The 19,918-nt window shown below is 42.8% G+C and overlaps 4 protein-coding genes across 5 annotated transcripts; 1 reads left to right on the forward strand and 3 right to left on the reverse strand.

The window, feature by feature from the left end:
• On the reverse strand, positions 4,124–6,471 carry LOC8073379 (probable transcription repressor OFP9). The gene has a single exon (XM_021464003.1). The coding sequence runs from the start codon at positions 6,066–6,068 to the stop codon at positions 5,379–5,381; it is 690 nt and encodes a 229-aa protein (XP_021319678.1). The 5' UTR covers positions 6,069–6,471; the 3' UTR covers positions 4,124–5,378.
• LOC8057431 (purple acid phosphatase 22) lies at positions 10,916–13,102 on the reverse strand. The gene is made up of 2 exons (XM_002447877.2): positions 13,061–13,102; positions 10,916–11,590 (listed from the first exon to the last, which is right to left on the reverse strand). The coding sequence occupies exons 1-2, from the start codon at positions 13,100–13,102 to the stop codon at positions 10,916–10,918; spliced, it is 717 nt and encodes a 238-aa protein (XP_002447922.2).
• Positions 13,448–15,196, forward strand: LOC8057432. The gene is made up of 3 exons (XM_002446518.2): positions 13,448–14,332; positions 14,445–14,781; positions 14,883–15,196. Exons 1-3 carry the CDS (start codon positions 13,463–13,465, stop codon positions 15,017–15,019), a joined length of 1,344 nt encoding a protein of 447 aa, XP_002446563.2. The 5' UTR covers positions 13,448–13,462; the 3' UTR covers positions 15,020–15,196.
• Positions 15,337–18,770, reverse strand: LOC8073380. Of its 2 annotated transcripts, XM_021462499.1 has the most exons (3): positions 18,636–18,770; positions 17,263–17,343; positions 15,337–16,605 (listed from the first exon to the last, which is right to left on the reverse strand). In XM_021462499.1, the coding sequence occupies exons 2-3, from the start codon at positions 17,297–17,299 to the stop codon at positions 15,677–15,679; spliced, it is 966 nt and encodes a 321-aa protein (XP_021318174.1). In that variant the 5' UTR covers positions 17,300–17,343; positions 18,636–18,770; the 3' UTR covers positions 15,337–15,676. The 2 variants fall into 2 exon arrangements, with proteins under 2 accessions (XP_021318174.1, XP_002447923.1); XM_002447878.2 differs by lacking the exon at positions 17,263–17,343 and having other exon boundaries at positions 18,636–18,759.

Here is a 19,918-nt window from a genome sequence, read left to right on the forward strand (position 1 = left end):
GAAGTCTGTTAAATATAACTCCGACCTCTCGTTGTTGTCTTCTTTTCTGTTTAAACTTTAAAATTAGACGTCTTATTTCTGAACTCTTGAAACCATTCAATTTTTACATCAACTATCCTGATTTGAAGTGGTTTGTATGTGTTTATGTCATTTTTTAAGTTAAAAATGGATAAATACTTGATAAGGTTTAAAAAAAAAAAAACTAGAAGGATTCACCGCGCGTTGCCACGAGTATAAAGAAAGAATATAAATAGATTAGAATGTCAATCACTAAGAATCAGAAGCGTGTTGCCATAGAAAATGTTGATGATTTGAAATAAAATTACTTATACAATGAAATCAACAATTATAAGTTAATGTTAGTGGATGTCGTGGCATGCTGATGTGGACAACTAAATACATGTTAGCGGATGACATGTCATGCTAACATGTAGATCATAATTGCAAATGCTAGTTGGTCGTAAATATATCCGATAGTGGACTGATTAGGTGGACAAGTTGCATGTTTAGAGAAATAGCTAGTGGAGTTTAACTTTATAGAGTTTTATAGATGTCTCTATGTTTTTAAAATATTTTGAAAAAACTAGAGATAAACCGGCGTTGTGCGCTACCTGTCGTCATGTAAAAAGGCTCGGCGTCTATTTGTCTAAGGACATACATGTAAATTCATGAACCAAAGAGGGTAGAGAGAGAGTACCTCCTCCCACTTTATTTATAAATAGAACCCAAGCGCTAAGGACAAGCGTCTCGCACCTGCAGATTCCAGAACCTTAGTTTTCTTCCCCTTCCACTCACTCTTTTCATGTGTGTGCAACTAGAACTCGAGCAAAACAAGTACTAGAAAAAACTATCTAGAACCCGAGCAAAATAAGTACTAGCGAAAACAAAACAAGGACTAGCGAAAACTATCTAGAACATATTTTAGAAGATGTGTGAGGGACAAGAACCATGATAAAACATGGACTTCAGCAAAAACTATCTAGAGCAAAACGGGGACCAAAACCCGAGCAAAACATATTTTAGAGCTCACTAAAATATGTCTAGTTGCTTTAAAAATAGATTTAGTTATAGAAAAATAAAAAATTATTCAGAAAAATATAAAAAAATCTTTGAGGGTATGCTTCGACTCGTTCAGTTTATTGCAGATGAAGATGAGATGGTTTGGCAATTTTCCTCTGAGTTTATTCTTCTCAGTCTCTTTACAAGATAATTAACTTTAGAGGTATTGAGCAAGTTCATGTGTCTGCTGTTTGGAGTCTTAAGATTCCACCTAGAGTCCACATGTTTTTGTGATTGCTCATTAACAATAGATCTCTGACCAGAGACAATTTAGCTAAAAGAAGAAAGGTTGAAGATGAAAGTTGTCTGTTTTGTTCTGAGAAATAAACTTGTCAGCATCTCTTTTTTTTATTGTGTTGTACCTAGTCATTGCTGGTATCTGTTCTCTGAGATCTTACATTTATCTGTGGGAAATAGCATAGTGGATATCGGAAAATATTGGCTTAGTTCTGAAAGATATGTTGTTGTTAACATGGTTACTACGGCTATTCTTTGGTCAATTTGGAAACTCAGGAATGACTTTTGTTTTCAGAAAATAGGTTGGAAAAGCATGGAAGTGCTTCTTTTCAAGATTTTGGGTACTCTCAAGAGCTGGGCAGTACTGTGTCCTGGAGAAAAGAAAGAAATCCTTTCTGGCTACATGGAGGAGATCAAGGAGATGGCAAGAAGAGTGAGATGGCTCGCAGACTTCCAAAAGAGAGATGTTGGATGAGTCAAGCCACGAGTGATACTGGAGTTGAATCTAGAAGGCCCTGGGATGACCAACTGACCTTGAAGAAGACCTTCAATCCAATCTCTTGGTGGAAGGCCCTGCAAGATTATTTGAGAGAGTTGTAAAAGCTCCTTGGTCTGTGAGAAGAGTAACTTTTGTTGTGCTTGTAGCTAGTAGCTTCTTTTTCGGTTCTTTCTTTAGCTCTGTACCTTGGAGTCTTAAGTGGGTCCTTTTGTTTGGCCAGCTCAAGCTGGACTGGAATTTGGATCTTTCTTCTGCGTTGTAACTGAATTAGGTCTTTTGATATCAATTAAAAGGTCGGGGCAGCTGCCCTAGAACTCTAAAAAAATATAAAAAAATATTTAGATGCTTAAAAAATATCTTAGAGGCTGTGTGAGGTTTATTCAATTTTGGTGATTAGGTATGGCATGTATGAGAAGGGAACAATGCCTTATTTAGTTGCAATTTTTTTTGCAAAATGAACACCGTAGAATTTTCATTTGTATTTGACAAAATCTCCAATCATGGACAAAGTAGCGTCAAAAGATTCGTCTCACAAATTACAGACAAATTGTGCAATTAGTTATTTTTATCTAAATTTAATACTCCATGCATGTGCCGAAAGATTCGATATGACGAAAAATTTAAAAAAAAATTGCAAAATTTTTGGGAAGTAAACAAGGCTGAAGTTCTGGAAAGTCGTGGCTTTAATTGGGGGATAGAGGCTATGTATATTTTCATATAAGAATTCAAGACATGAAGAGGTAGGTGGGATGTATTAGGGATGGGGCATTTATCTAGCGGAAGGAGTCAAAACTCTAAACAGGGAAGAGGATGATCGACATCTAGCAGAGAAAGTTCAAACAGTGAAAGTGAAGGGGTGGTATGATTTTTAGACTCATCTTTTGATTATCACTAAATGATGCAATATTTATTCATATATTGATTACGCTTTCTATTTTTTATTGCAATAAATTTTTAAAGACTTTTATACATTGATTACAGTATTTTGAAAAATTTTCTAAGTATTTTTTATCTATTCATGAGCTCTAAATTTTTTAGTTGAATTTTTGGAATGTTTAAAAGTTAGAGATATTTTCTGTGGTTTAGAAACCTTATCATGCATTTACTGAATTTTTTAATCACTAAAGAAAAAAACTTATTCGAGGTGGCTAGATAGTTCCTGATTATTCTAACTTCGGAAGAAGATCTTCTCACGTAAATTGAGAAAAACCATAAACATCTATCTCACCTATATACAGCAACAGCTCAGCTCTATGAGATGAGCTGCCATAGACCTTTACTTTTGATGTAGGGAAGACAAAGGAGTTCTTTCCTCACGAGACTCGAACTTTGATGATAAAATGTTAAAAAAAACTAAAAGAACTCTGACAATAAAATGTCTAGTTTCAAAATTCAATAGTTTAGGAAGGTATACAATATACTTTTTTCAAGTTGGAATGGGAATCACGGGCCAAAGATCCTGGTCACACAAAAGAGACCCCCTTGCGGGATAACAATATCCACGTGGCCTGTCCAAATTGAGTATTGCGTGCAATCTAGCACTGCTAGTTATCAACTTCTCAACCTCGACTTGTGTGCGCGGAAAGGGTCTTTAGGGCACTCACAATGCAAGAGTCCAAAACACTTAATTATTACATATTATTTATGATATTTTGTTGATGTTGCAGGTAATAAATAAATTTAGACTCTATAATAAAGTCTGCATTGTAAGTGCCTTTTACTTGAGTTAATCACCTTGATCCGAAGGTGGGGATCAATGACAGCGCAGCTGTGAGATTAATTGCTGTATGATGGCCGCAAAGCCCCTTGGATAGCTTCACGAGGCCGACAATCTTGAGCACGCAGCAACTGCCCGAAGCACAGCAACTAGCGTCTACCGGTACAAAAGCAAGGAATAAAGCATGTCGATCGCAATGACGACCACACTAGTTTATTCATGGTCCTTCATTTCTTTGCGATCAGATCCTATATAAACACAAATAAATATCATGGAAATGATACGTGCCGAACTCTTGTGAGCTCTTTCCTTATTTTCCTATTCTAATAAAAACCTTCTTTCCATTTCCTCCCGTAAACTAATTAACTCGAAATGATTGTGTGCATAAAGTGTCTGAAATTTTGCCATACCAAAGCTGTCCCTAGAAAGGAAACTAAACGTGCATATAACTACATATATCTCACAAATATAAACTGAGTTTATGACGCGTAAAGGTTTTTTTTAAGAATATACTCCATCTATCCTGAAATATAAAGGATCCAGAGTTCAAATTTTATATGAAAATATAAGGAATTCTACTGCTTAACCACCTCTCTATTCTTTTTGCAAGAAATGTTAAACTTGGTCTCAACCAAAACAAACAACCAATAATTGAACTACTCCCGCAATCCTAGTTAGTGAGGGATGAAAGGCCTTGTTTGGCACGGCTCCACTTCACTAATAAAACTGTTTTTGAGGGCTTCAGCTCCATGAATAGCTTTATCAGTGGAGCTGGAGCCATTTTGATAAACTGTTTGGCAAAACCGCTCTTTTCTTAAAATGTGCTCTCACAGAACGTCATGTAGGATGAGGTAAAGCCGGAAGAAGCCACTATTTTGGCTTCTTCACACCCTAAAGCTCAGAGCACGTTTTTAGGAGCTTCATTGGTGGAGCCATTCTATTTTATCCCGTTTGGCATAAAACGGCTTCAAACGGCTCCTGAAGCCGCTAGAGAAGTCGTATCAAATGGGGCCGAATGGTCTTTTGTTAGGTTTTTATTTTATCTAAAAACTTCTTTCTAAATGTTTTATATTTCTGGACGGAGAAGTAACGTTTTGCACTCCTTTCGTTGTTACATAAAACATTAACTTTGTCGCAAGTCACATATTAATATCTTTGATCATCTATTTCAAAAAAGATCTTTATAGTTTCACAGGATACGAATATATTATGAAAGTATTTCTTATAAGAGCAACTTCAAGAGCTTGACTATTTTTATTGTGCACAGGGTATTTCTATATTCCATTTGTCAAGAAGAAAAGAAAAGATGATGTTGAGCCTATACTTTTTACTTCCTCAATTCTATATACAATGCATTCTAATAAGAAAATTAAGACAACTTAAAAAAATACTTGAATACCATATTTACTCATGGATTGAACCCAATTGAAAAGCTTCTCATCAAATTATGGCTTCAGTATTAATAAACTTTATTAAATCTAAGTATGGACACAAGTACACAACATAGAATACCTTAAAATTTAGTATAAATTTTAAAAGCTATAATATATTTTATATTTTATGACGGAAGTAACTACTGCACGTTGCAATCAAGTACCAAGCTTACGATTGAGATGGAACACAGCCCAATATATACGCAGCAAATTACTGAGAACATACAGATCATATCTGTGCAATGTGCTCACTATTGCACCAACATTCTTTGGACAAAGAACAGGGGAAAGGAACACACTTATTACACTCTACAATAATACAGTCACGCATGCATGCTTCCCCGTTTGGTGCTTTAGGATAGATGGCTGGTTAATTACACGCATGCATGGCAGCCAAATCACAAAAGCCACGCACTTCGACCAACTTGCTCGTTCAACCCAGCTGCTTGCAAGAGAAGAGTGCCGAGCAAACCTCGTGGAAGGCCTGGAGGATGGCGGCGCGGTGCTCGCGCGCGTTCACCGAGACGTAGCAGTTGAGCAGCGCCCGCAGCTCCGCGGGCTCGGCCATCCGCTTCGCCGCGATCACCTCGGCGATGGACCGCCGGAACTCCTCCCGCGGGTCGTGCGTCCTCCGGTCCTCCGCGAGCAGCACGACGCATGTCCGCCTGGTGGCCGCCGCCTGCTCCCGGACGACGCTCTTCTCGTAGCAGCAGCCGCCGCCGCCGCCGTGGGCCCACGCCCGCGGGAGGCCGCGGCGCCGATGCCGCTCGGCGGAGAGCTCATCCGGCTGGCGGCGCGCAGCCGGCGGCCGACCGCCGGTCTCGGCGGCTGCGGCGTCGATCATGGACTGCAGCCGCGCCTGGACCATCCCGTGCGCGAGCCTGGACAGGCCGCGCGGCTGCGCCGGCGGCGGCAGGGGAAGCGGCTCCGGCGCCGCGTCGGCGGACGAGCACGACGCCGACGACGACGACACGCTGAGCCGGGACGCGCCGCAGCACAGCGCGCGGCACTTGCCGCCACCCTTGCTGTGCCGCGTCGTCGTCCCCCCCGCCACGGCGTGGCACTTGCCGCCTCCGCCGACCTTATTGTGCTCCTGCTTGCTCCGGCCAGAGAAAAGCTGCATGGCTGATCGATCTCGCGCCGCCGCCCCTGCTGGTCAGGCTCGGCTCCTGCTACGGCACGCGAGTGTGAGACTGGGAGAGGGACGGTGGCGGCACGCAACTGATGGCAAGGTGATGCAGAGCAGCTCGCGTGGGGGGTGGTGCACTAGAAGAGGACAGTGCGCCATTGTAAAGCGATCAAAGGCGGGCGGGCGCCGCCTTTTTGGTTCTCTGATTGATCAAATTTTCAAGTCGTGGGAAGGGAAAGAGATGATGGTAGGAATGGCTACGTAGCTCGCTTTAGGATGTAGCCGGATCATGCTGTCCCCCTTGGTAGCAGCAACTTGGCATCTCCAGTATGCGGTCATCGCCTTTGATGCCCAATTCTCAATTCGGATTAGCTAGCTTGTCAAGTTAAAAACGTGATTGGGTGCATATTAAAAAAAACCCTAGCTAGGCGTCAATCATGTATCGTAGTCGCCATTGCTTAGTGCCAACACATCATAATTACGGCGACACGCGGTTGGGTTCTTTTAATCGGATGAGTTCAGAGCTGAGCTTTTCGGTGAAGAGAGGATTTAGTGCTGGATTGCATCCAACCAACCTACAATACAACCATGTTTACAGGACTGGATGATAATCTGTTATTAGGCGCTTATTAGCAGCTCAAATGCCGACCTCCAAAGTGCTTAACCCTGCATCAGAATTCAGGAAATCTTTCAAATCTGCCCAACAAATTTCTGGTCTTGCTGACAATGGTAGCTAGTTCGCTCAACTCTGCAACACTAGTTTCCTTAAAAAAAAAAAAAAAAAAACTCTGAACACTAGCAAAGTGTCCAAGAGAAAAATAAGGTTCACCAAATCAATCCCAAAAGGGGAGACAAAGAAGCCTAAAGAATCAAAAAGCAAGGACAGGATTCCAGCTGGTGTAGTGGCCGTCATGTGGCTATCATCCATGGTCAGAAAGCTCTCGTGTCCCCTTTTCTTATCGTGTTCTTAGCATTTCTTTTCCTGTTTCCTTTTTTGGCAAGTTAGTTGGTTGTGTGTCGCCAACCATGCAAAATCAAAATGTACTGCCTTTGCGCCCAAATATTTGCTCGCTTTTCAAAATTCTACTTCCTCCGTTTCAAAATGTAGGTTGTTTTAGTTTATTCTAAGTCAAACTTCTGTAGTTTTAATTACATTTATAAAACTATATAAACATCTAAAATATCAAATAAATGCACCGATAAGACATGGGATATGGTGATTAATGAAATTATTAGTTTAATATTACATATGTTGGAGCATTTTCTATAAACTAAAAGAGTTTGATTTAACAAAACTAAAGTGATATACATTTTGAAACGAATGGACTATCCAAAATCATATATGTGTTTCATGCTAGAAAGTATTCACGTGGGAAGTAGACGCACGAACGATAGCTCATGCCTATAAACCATAGGCACCCTGAGGAGGGGCGGGCCCAGACCTAGGGCCAGTAGGGCCATTGCCCTAGTTGTGGCTTAGAAATTTTAGAAGCAACTCTTTTCCTCCCTCCTCTAGTCCTCTTGCTCGGCGTCGGTGGCCCGACCTGTAGAGTAGTAGGCAGGGGCAGGGCGCCAGTGCACCACCGTCATAGGGCGGTAGGGATTGAGGGCAGGTATTGCGCAAAGGTAAAATGTTATGGGAAGCAAAAAGGATGGTAAGGCTCCGTTTGGATTGAGGGAATTCCAAAGGAAATTTATAAGAATATACAGGATGGAGGAAAGGGACTCAATGTATGCGTTTGGAACACAGGAAGAGCAAATTCCTTTCCTTTGGAATATTGTAGGTAGATACTCATTTCACACGAATCCAAACATCCACTACGATCTCTGGTTTTCTTTTCCTTTGTTTGATGCCCGAGATGGTGCATACAAATAAAGAGATAGACCTGTAGAGGTTAATGATTAAAAATGGGGAGTGAGTACAGAGAGCCGAAAGCAGGAGTCGAGTAGAATAGTGCAAAGTGCTAGTGCATGACTTTTTACTATAGAGTGAGTAGATAAGGACCATGGGTAGAAAAATATTTAAATAAAAATACTTAATATTACCTTTTATGTTGGTTTCCTTTGATATTCATAGACTAATTTAATTATGCATATTTACAGTCTCCTTTCGATTCTAATTCCTAAGTTCCAAACAGCTGCTCCTTCAACTTTCATTTGTTTTTCGTTCCACTGTTTTACATCCTCATTCCTTTCATGTTCCTATGTTTTCTATCTCCTATGTTTATTGTTCCTAAGTTCCAAACACGCCTTGTATATCTTTTAGGCTGTCTTCGGAACAAAGGAAAAATGGAGAAAGTTTGGAGCAAAGGATTTAGTTCGTAGGAATCCTATGACATTCCTATGGAACGGTTTGTTTCATAGGAATTATGGAGAAATTTTACCAAGAAGTTGAACCTCATGGAAAATTTTCTTTGTATCTCTCTCTCTCTCTCTCTCTCTCTCATCGAATTCCTGTGTTTTTTCCTGCAACTCCATCCAAACGTTTAATCTTGCAATTTTGTGTGTTTTCTCAATCCATGAGATTTAAGATGTCACTATTCCTATGTTTTTCACATTCATGTGTTTCTAGAATCCTGCGTTCCAAAGAGGCTTAATCTATTTCATGTTTAGTAACTAAGTGAGGGGGTGGGGTTGTAACTAGGTTTGAGCCCTCTTTCTTTTACTTTAAGTGCATATTTTCTTTTAAAAACCTTGAGCCTTATATCTTCAGTGTACTACACACATGTCCTCACATGCTGTGGATCTGTGTGGATTTTTCTAAGTGCGAATGGACAAACTCAAGCTATGTTTAGACCTTAGACGCACCTCCTAGTTAATAGTTAGCTGCTCGAGTGCTCGGTTGGATCTAAACGGACACAGCTAACTGTTGACTCACTACTACGTAAATGATTTTTAGAACCACATCTAAGAACTGATTCTAAAAGTAGTTTTTGAGCCGAGATCTGCGCCACTAGAAATCGATTTTTAAGAAATGTCTAGCTACATGTAGAAATTCCCTATATTTTTAAAAGGCTACTGGAAAGTCCAACCACCTTTAATTAAAATGGAATTTCTAGAGGAGACGCTAGAAACGGCTAGAATTCCACCTATCTCGAGAAATAGATTTCTTGATAGGTCAGCAATTTGACCCGCCTCTAAAATTAGGTGCAGTACAGTAAAATTTATAACTTTTTTCAAATCAAATTGGATGAAGAAAAAATCTATATCAAAATCATAGTACTCGAAAATATCATTTAGAGCCCAAATATTTTGTTTTAAATGAACAAATTTTCAAAGTTCATATTTCCTAGAGTTTATCAAATAACGTCAGATAGACAAATGACCTACACCAAAATTGTAGTACTCCAAAAGATATAACTTTTTAGTTTAAACTTTTTGAATTTAAATTCATTTAGGGAATCAAATATGCATTATAACATTTTGTAAAGTAATACAAAAGAATCAAATAAGTGACTCATAAGGAAGCAATGTACTCTCTTTGTCCCAAAATAGATGTCAAACATTTTTAACTTTGATCAAATATATCTAAAAGATTATTAATATTTATAATACATAATTATATTATTAGATAGATTGTTGAATATATTTTCATAATAAACTTATTTGGATATATAAATGTTGCATGTATTTTCTACAAAATTAGTCAAAGTTAAGAAAAATTGATCTGCGCATATCTCATAGCGACATCTATTTTCCCATATTTATTTTGGGACAGATGGAGTAGGAGGCTAGTGGTCTTTAGTTTAATCCCCCATGGCCGCACGTGTACAAAAATCGCATGACTTGTGAAACATAGCTTAGGAGGTTGGCAAGTGTGCTTCTCCTGAGATTAATACTTTATTTTGCTATTTTTCCCCCGAGTTGTAATTCTTTAAAACATTTTCTAGACACGGTTGAATACCAGTCTCTAAAAATCATTGAATTCTAGAGACACATTTCTGGGGCCAAGCAGCTGCCTAGACAAATAACCACCCCTAAAAAAATTTCGTAGTAGTGATTGAGACCCTAGCTAACAACTATCGCAACTCAGCTAATAAATTGTAAAAAGACAATTTTGACATCCACGTACGCTACCAATAACAAATAGAAAATAAAGAGCATTATAGACAAAGCAGCAAATTATGAGCCCAAATAGTACCAACCAACTACAGCTATCTCAAAATAGATCATTTCATAGAAGTGCCATAAGTCAAACTATCTCAAGTTTTATCAACATTATAAAAAAGAGTAATAGCATCTATGACACTAGGTAATTATATTATAAACTTTATTTTATTATGCATCTAATAATACTGATTTAAAGTTTTAAATATTCATGTTTTTATAAATTTGGTTAAACTTAAAATAGTTTGGCTTAGAACAATTCTAAAAAATACATGTCAATGAATTCAAATAGGACCTCAGAAACATATGCACATAAGTACATGGTACAAAAAGAAAAAAAAACTTTATTTTAAATTACAAGACATTTTAGCTTTTTAGATATATAAATTTTGCTATGCACTTATTTTTGCAAAGGGAAGGGACTTAAATTAAATCTTATCACTGTACATCCCTAAATTACACATGAAAACATCTAAAATAAAAATACATAATATTCTATCTAGATTCTTCGGTCATCTTCTTCCTCAATGACTTCTCTCGAACACCAAAGCCAATCATTATGCTGAATCCAATGATCAGCCCCAAAACAATAGATATGCCGCAAGATCCATTAAATCGCTGAAAGAATATTGGCAGCTGCATCGTTGGGTATGACATAGGATGTACATTCATCACCTCTATATCTTGAAATCCTCTCTGTTGCCATTAGAGCAACTCCAGTCCAAGTCCTCAAATTAGGTCTCTAAAACTCTATTTGTAGACTGGACTAAAAAAATAAGAACCCAGAATTGCATCCAACTCCAGTCCAACACCCTATCCTCCGCTCGCACCCTATCCTCTGTTGGGGGACGCGACGAACCCTCGCTGTCGGCGAGGCCGCAGCAGCAGGGGAACGCGGACACCCCGCCTGTCCTCACACCGTTGCTGGGGTCGCCAGACGGCGGCGTGCGGCCGTCGACGCTGGCCAACCGGTGCTTCGCCATGGTGTTCATGGTCTTCGTCCCGATGTACTTGTCCGCCAGCCCCTCCCGGTTGCCGCCGTCGCCAATGGTGACGTACACGGGCGTGCAGGGGTCCTCCTTGCCGGCGTAGACGCGCTTGAACCTCTCGTACGCGTGGACGTGTCCGGCGAACACGGCGTCGACACGGGCGCCGTACAGGAGCACCTCCATGGTGTCCCGCATGTTGTCGCCTTCCCCCTGGTGCGCCTCGTTGCTGTTGTACCACGGCGCGTGCACGAGCGCGAGCACAAACGCCGGCGGCCTGCCGCCGCGGCGGCGGCGGTCGAGCGCCGCGAGGTCGGCGCGGAACCACCGGAGCTGCGCGCTTCCGGCGCCGTAGTCGGTGTAGGAGCCGAGCATGACGGCGCGCACGGCGCCGCCAGCGACGTCGAAGGAGTAGTAGAGGTTGTCGCCCGCGGCGGCGCGGCACCGGCGCCGGGGGAGACGGAGACGTCGTACGCCATGCGGTGGCGCGGAGCCGGGCGGCGGCGGCGGCGCGGTTCCGCCGTGCGCTCCCGCGTGCCGGCCGGGGTGGGGAGGGGGAAAAGTGGGGTGGGTCCCACGGGTAGAGGGCTGGTAGATCTAGGGGGGCTCAAACTAAAATTTGGGGGACTTGTAAAATAAGAGCTTAAGTATGGACTCCATTGGAGTTGATTTTTTTGTTAAAACCCCTAAAATTTAGAGTAGGGATTCAAGTAGGACCTGGTCGGAGTTGCTCTTAACGATGAGATCGATGGCCTAGAGTAAACTGTCCTCGTAGGGGCTCCCAAAAGCAACGCTTCCCTTGTAGATAAAGGCCACCAATTGGTCGTCTACCGATGAAATCGACGCCTGCAATGGAGATCTTGTCGTGGCAATTACCGAAGTCATCGCAGGAAACACGATCCTTTTCAGAAATCATCTAATTTCACCGAAAAATTATTTGAACTAAACCCTAAGCAACTAGATATGAAAATTATGGAGAAAAAAGATGGATCCCCTCCCCTTATCCTCAGCAGATGCACCAAAGAGGAAGAAGGAGACAGGCCCTGCGGCGGCGAAAGCGAGCGACTTGGTGGCGGCGGTGTGTAACCTTGGCCTGTTTAAGCTTAAGTTGTGGAAGACGCGTCTAAACGCTTAGACTTAATTTCGCTATACACTTAGATATACAATATACCTAAATATTATAAAAAAATATCTATAAAAGCTAAAAACATCTCGCGGCTCTGAACAGAGGGAGTACTTCGCAGCAACTATGGTCGTACTGCTACAACTTTGATGCTTCATACTTTCAGAACTCGATGACCACTGCAGACTCTTTCCGGCGCTTACTAGCTGTAACGGTAAGTAGCTAGCTAGGTAGAATCGACCTCGCTGTCACTCTTCCAAATACACAACCGAATTCCATTTTTGCAATTCAAGTGACAATGCGGGGAGCTAGGGACAGGTGAACGTGGATGTAAGTATCTCACTGCTCAATGCATACCTGCGTCATGTTTACACCCAGGCGAATGGCTTTGGACGCATTGCAAATTTTGGGACCAGCAGCCATGTGCTGACAGGCCTCTCTCGCGTGTGAGTTTCGCGTGAATTGTGATGTGCCCTGCATGATATTGCTACTGGAACTGCACCGAACAGCATGGTACTCCATGTTCCCATGCTGAAAATAATCGAAACAGAGAACAGTCAAGATGATGTTAGTCTCATGCATGATCGATTCAGCAAATGAACTCAGATGAGAAAAGTTAGTAACGGAAGAAGAAGTGCTGAATTTGAAAGTCGAATTTTTGGCATGGTTTCACAGCGACGGAATTGGTCCGATTCTCTCATAGATACGAAGATATTTTCCATTCAGAACTCAACAGTTTGCGTGTGCAACCATGAAACGGGCCGATGCATGGTTGATGAAAAAGCTCCAGTGCTAGCTGTGCTGCCCGACATTTATGGAAGTTAGATCATGGAAACATTTAAGAAAAAAATGTTATAGGCGTACAACGCATGCCAAAGCCAAATTGACAGCTACAAACATTTCCAAAATTTTGAGGTTCCAGTTAGGGCCTCCACCTCCAGGTGTTCATCAGCTCGTCGATCGCAGCTAGCAACAGCCAGCAAGATTCATCATCACGTCTTACGAAATCTCTTCGGCCTCCATAAATCACTCTTCACAGGCATGCGCCAGCATTAGCAAATCCTTCCTCCCCGAAACACCAGGGCGACCATCGAAACGCGAGAGCCATTGGAGGAATAGGAGGAGGTAGCGACGAGGAAAACGCGAGGTCGTCCAAGAAACTGCGGCTAGCGATGGCGGACGCGCCGTCGCCGTCGCCGACGCCGACGGCGGCCGCCGCGGCGGAGGCGGGGTCCGCGTCGACGCCGCTGCTGCGGCGGCGGGGCTCGTACGCGCGGTCCATGTCGCACGCGCGCGACGAGCTCAGCAGCTTCCGCTCGGGCCTGCGGTGGATGTGCGTCGACCCCTCGGAAGCCGGCGCCGGCCCCGCGGTCTCCTGGCTCGTCTTCGCCGCGCTCGGCGTGGCCGTCCCGGCCGCCGCGCACGCCGCGACGACGCCCGGGCACGCCTACGACACGCAGGTGCAGGTGTCGCTCACGCTCTCCGCCGCGCTCGCCTACGCCACGCTCTACTCCCTCGTCCGCCGCCGTGGGCTGCGCCGGCTGCTCTACCTCGACCGCCTCCGCCACGACTCGCAGGACGTCCGCGCCGGGTACATCGTCCAGCTCGCGGGCTCGTTCCGCCTCCTCGCCTGCTTCGTGCTCCCCTGCTTCCTCGCCGACGCCGGGTACAAGGTGTTCTGGTACTGCGCCAACGCACCCTTCCCGCCCTGGTGGTCGGCCGCGGCGTGCGCGCTGGAGATGGCGTCGTGGATGTACCGCACCGCCATGTTCTTCATGGCGTGCGTGCTGTTCCGCACCATCTGCTACCTGCAGATCCTTCGCATGACCGGGTTCGCGCGGGACTTCGGCCAGTGCGCCGACGTCGCCGCCGTGCTGAGGCAGCACCGCCGGATACGCGTCCAGCTGCAGCGGATCAGCCACCGCTACCGAAGGTTCATACTCTACTCCCTCATCCTCGTCACCGCCAGCCAGTTCACTGCGCTGCTCGCCGCCACCAGACCCCACGCGCAAGTCAACTTCGCCACCGCCGGCGAGCTCGCGGTGAGTGCCATCGACGATGTTTGCGCCCCCTGCATGCTCTGCTCACTCAGGTGTTCTTTCTTTATCCTCACAATGCTGCTCATCCTCATCCATGCGTCTGCTGCTGCTGCAGCTCTGCTCCGTGAGCCTCGTCACGGGCCTGCTCGTCTGCCTCCACAGCGCGGCCAAGATCACGCACAAGACGCAGGCGATCACCAGCGTCGCCGCGGCGTGGCACGCCGACGCCACCATCAACAGCCTGGACCGTGACCAGGAGAACCCCAGGACGCCCAGCAAGGGGTGCCTGCAGCAGCAGCAGCAGGCGCCCACGAGCCCCTTCCCGATGGGGAACGCGTCGTCCGGCGAAGAGTCCGACGACGACGAGTGGCGGAGCGAGGACAGCGTGGACACCTCAAGGTTCACGTCTTTCCACGCCACCAACATCTCCTTCCAGAAGAGGCAGGCGCTAGGTAAGCATGCGTTGCGCACGTGCACGAGCTCTGGATGGACTCTGGTTGTGTGTGTGTTCAGAGTTGCCTGGTGACTGTAGCTGATCATGGCGTTTTCGCAGTGACGTACTTGGAGAACAACCGGGCGGGGATCACGGTGTTCGGTTTCGTCGTCGATCGGACATGGCTGCACGCGCTGTTTATGATCGAGTTCTCGCTGGTAATGTGGCTGCTAGGGAAGACGATCGGCATATCTTGATTCTTGAGGAGATGTATTTACTTGTGATGAATGATACAATCAAGAATTTATCAATCTGCCCTCTACTGTAAAGTCGAATTTAACCCTCTGCCCTTTACTGTAAAGTTCCAAGTAGATTGTGTCATTCTGAATTGTACAGAATTGAGCTCAGATGGTAGTTTTTTGTTTGGTCCCCAAGAATATCGACTCGAGCAGTTACTTACAAGTTACAAGCGTTTTACAAAACCTTGGCTTCTGACAATCTGCTTCGTGGTAGCAACAAAGAGCGCAGAGAACGCAAGCAGTTTAAAAACTAAGTAAAATGCCCACTGGGACAATTGTAAAAACATATATAGTGACCGTTTAAAGATAAATGAGACTGATATTTACAGAGTGGTTTTGTTCAATTCTCTAGCAAAATGACGCCGACTTGACCAGACTTCTTCCATAAACATAACCTATACCTAATTTTACTTTATGGAAAGGAGAATGCCAACCAAATGATCCATCACACACCCTGTGCTCCCTTCATCCTAAATATGCAAGGGCACATCAAAGAAAGGAACATGGTCCAAAAAACCAACAAAAGAACTCAACCCATGTTTCACAGATCTGCAGAATAACAAACTAGAACAAATCTATATCATCAGCTCCATGAATTGATCCAATATCCTGATATTAACTGTTGCGTCGCTGACTCAAAGATCTGTGGACAAAACCAACCCGCAGTGGCCTCCGAGGAGGCAGTCCCCCAACATATGTGAGACTGCGACTTGGTCTTTCCCCATTTCTCCTATAAGCTCTGTCTCTGCGTACAGGATCACTATCATAAAAACCTTGGTCATCACTATCTGAGGATGTGGAGTCACCGAAATCATCTAGAGAGTTGTCACTGTAAGGATCGCTGATATCACTATCTGGATCAATGATGTAGTCCCCCATGATAACGGATCCTGGATTCAAAGCACTGACAATGCTAATCGCATCTTGCCTCTCCTTTTCATTTTCAAACTCCTCCCATTCAGCCAAGCGTGCAGGGTCAACTTCACGAGGCTTTGATGAACGATGCTTGGACTTCACATGTTTTTTGAGTCTCTTATACGTCCCGACAAATGAGCAATCCTCATGCATACAAGCTCTCCTTTTGCGGTTCAGAAATCGCCGCGCAGGTTTGACCACTGTCCACCCTTTAACTTCCCCACGGCAGATAGGGCACGCAAGCAGCATTGTCTTTGGCTTCTGGTTAGTTAGTTCCACTGCAGTTGACACTTCACATGCTGATTTCTCCCTTGAATAAGCATTTTTAAACAGCTCAAGACAATTGGAATGTTTATAATTGGTACCACACATGTATGGTCGACAACCCTTGTTATGAGACGAACAAAGGAGCAGGACAGCATCATGAGGACGTTCCAAGCATATTGAGCATGTGGCATTTTTCCAGTACTTTTCCTCTGGCGTTGATCGCAGTTCATTTTTCCTGCCTGATCTTTTCGTTTTCTTGTAGTTCTTAGGTACAGCATGAGAGGCTGACCTAACATCATGAGCTGCCAGCTTACGCTTTCTTGGACTCCTTGCCATGTCTTCAGAACTCTGGGGAAAAAGACCTGGAAGAATGGTAAAAATTATATTACATTAAGCTAAGATCTTCAGGACAGAAATCTCATTGCATTCTCAGGAAACATGTAGGATTAATCCATACTTCTATGCAAATCACATTGTAATACAAATGGAGCAATACTCTTTTGGATGTTTTATGATGTATCTTAGTCTTGTGGCTCTGTAACAAACATGAATCCAAACAAAATGGTTTTGCAAGCTTGCATGTTTCTATGTGACGAAGGTGAAGGCTGACAAATTATTTTGCAAAATTCTAGGTTTTGTTTCTCCACCATTAATTAGCTTAAGGATACCTTAGAGGCTTTGAAAGTTGAAATCTGTGATGCCGAAGATGATTCAGATTCTTTACTGAGTATTTGTTTCTCCACCATTAATTAGCTTAAGGATCTTTCAAGCATAAGTTAACATTTACATAGCATGACAAAGATCAAGTGAAAAATTCAAGTGTGTGATTTTATCTGCCGTAAGTTCTCCAACTCCATTTACTGAGTATTGCCATATTCAAACATGTAAAATACTAACAATTCATAATTTTGCACAGATGCTAGATAAGACTTTGTTTGCCATTGAGATGGCCTTTCAAAACCACTTCTTCCCTTAGTATTAAATGTGCCAATTAGTTAAGCAATTCTTTAGATGCTTACCCAAAAATCTGCTGAAATTAGTGAATGCTCTTAGCATAGTACAGCAACTGCGCAGACCCTTAATAAGGACAGAAAAGGAACCTGTGAAGTATTGGGGCTAAGCATCAGAATCCTAATTTAAATGAGCAGAAATTAAAAGCATGCATATCACAATAATTATGGGATCACCACAGTTTCAGTACAAATTACGTATAACTATATAAGCATCAAGAGCATAATACATTCCGTGGGCAAATACTAAGACTGGATAGTTCGGTAAAGCAAACAATATCAGACAGCCAAGCATGCTATATATGATTAGGCAAAAGTCAGCAAGAGCAGCTGTGGCAACTAATAACATTTTAGCATACATAAAAACTGCAACAGAGACTGAAAAAATCTCTGATTTCCGATTAGATATCACACCAAATTAAAATCTCTCACTTATAAATGCAACTCAGGATTGATTGACAAAATTCAACTCATCAACTCTAAGGAGGGTATTCTTTACAGTGAGAACAACACTGAGGTCAATTCTGTGTGCATACATAAACACAAAAAACAACATGCAAGCAGCAAAGCTAGTGGAAGTGACTTAGTCTATCGTTAGTCACTTATGAGAATTTTGCTAGCCTCCTTGGTCACATCCAACAAGGTAGAATGTGAAACAAACCATGTCAGAAGTATTCTCTATGTAATTCTATAGTGGAAGCTAAGAACACTAACCACAATGTGAAGGACATGGCTTAGTCCAAATGCTGACATCACAAAATTTGGACTACCATTTAAGGGGAGTTTGCGTCTAGATCTAGAAGACCCCTGCCAACCAAGCATTCTGCTAAGTGCTAAGCATTCAGAGACGCTATTTGTGTCTCTATAAGAAAATACAGAAACTTTGTGATGGACGTGTGACCACGGGCATATATAAGATAGTGTACGCAATGATATGGTAACACAGCCAAACCAAGGCGACATTTCTTATCACAGCATCCAGCTGATCATGTATTCGGGTGCAAACTTAAGTCTTAACGCAAGGAATGGGGAGCGGTGATTAGGTTACACCCCAGGTTTGGATGACCAGCCGGACCAACACCTCGGGTCCAGTCGTATATATACCTCAACTGAGATCAAACTTCTCCCCAAAATAAAGGCACTAACTGAACCACATCAAAATGACCGACAAATAGATGGATTCAGGGGCGGATAAAGTATAGAACATGGGTGTACATATCTACACCCGATATTTTTTTTTTTTTTTGCACAAAAGGAAAATCGAAGTTACTGGGCATATGAATGGAATATAATTGGGACAGAACCAGATACAGATAGCTTACAATAGGGTTTGGGGTGCTCGGTTTTGCACAGCGGGAAGGGAAGGGAAGGGAATGGCGTACCAGGTGCATACTCGCCGCCGGCGAAGGGCCCGGCGAAGAGGGCGGCACCGCTCGGCCAGCTGTCGCCGCCAGGAGAAAAGCCAGAGAGCAGAGAGGTGTAATTAGGTAACCGGCTGTGGCCGGTGGAGGCGAATGGGTGGATGCTCCCTAGGGGAGAGATCTAGCCTATATAGGCCCAGCAGAGAAGCAACGGGCCTACGGATGAAAACAGCCCAGCTCGTGGGAAGGAACAAGCCCGCTTTCTTTTTTTTTCTTCTATTCTTGATTTCCTTCATGTTTTATTTATTTACAAGCAAACGTGTCTGTATGTTGCAACGCGAAGAACAAAAAAAGATTTACGAAAACAACGGCGTGATACATATTCATTTATGTTGTACCATTTTTTTAACATTTAAAAGCTATAACCTATTTTATAATGACCATAGCATCCATCCATAATATAAGTTAATGTGGCAATAATATGAAATACCATACGGAGTTTTAAAAACTTTGGCCTTGGTCTTAATTTCTAAAAATTATAAAATGAATTGGATCTCCCCAGAGTTTTTTCTTTAAAATAATAATATGAAAAATACTCTATTAGACATGTATTAATTGATATGTTGCTATAGTTAATAAGAAGTTTAGTCTTTATTAGTGATTGCAGAGTTATATTTATTTATAATGGATTTGAACAACAAGTTGTTTAAAATTTTCGTTTATGATTTAACTAGTAATCTAGATTCTAATACGATTAAGTTTTTTTGAGAGGTAGTGCTGTCCGCACTTGCCACGTGCTGTGATTAAACTACAAAACAACCTAGTGCTTAAAATCTTTGTTTCATAAAAAGTACAATTGGTTTAATGGTTGAAAGGCCCACAAGTTATATTATATTATTAATTTTTATGTTTATAAGAAAAACAAAAAAGACATAAAAATACAATAGGATGTATAAAAAAGAAACAGTTAAAAAAGCACAGAGGAACAACTAAAAAAGAACTTGCGGAGAACATTTGTTGGATGAAGACATGACTCGTGTTGAAAGCTGGTAGCACATGCAAGGATCAAATTAATGGGTAGATGCATGCATTCAAGTAATTAGGCCTTGTTTAGATACATCAAAAACCCAAAATTTTACAAGATTCCCCATCACATCGAATCTTGCGGTACATGTATGGAACATTAAATATAGATAAAAAAAGATAACTAATTGCACAGTTTATCTGTAAATCACGAGACGAATCTTTTAAGCCTAGTTGCTCCATGATTGGATAATGTTTGTCAAATAAAAATGAAAGTGCTA

The sequence above is a fragment of the Sorghum bicolor genome, chromosome 6 (assembly GCF_000003195.3).
Source record: "Sorghum bicolor cultivar BTx623 chromosome 6, Sorghum_bicolor_NCBIv3, whole genome shotgun sequence".
Classification (NCBI taxonomy): domain Eukaryota; kingdom Viridiplantae; phylum Streptophyta; class Magnoliopsida; order Poales; family Poaceae; genus Sorghum; species Sorghum bicolor.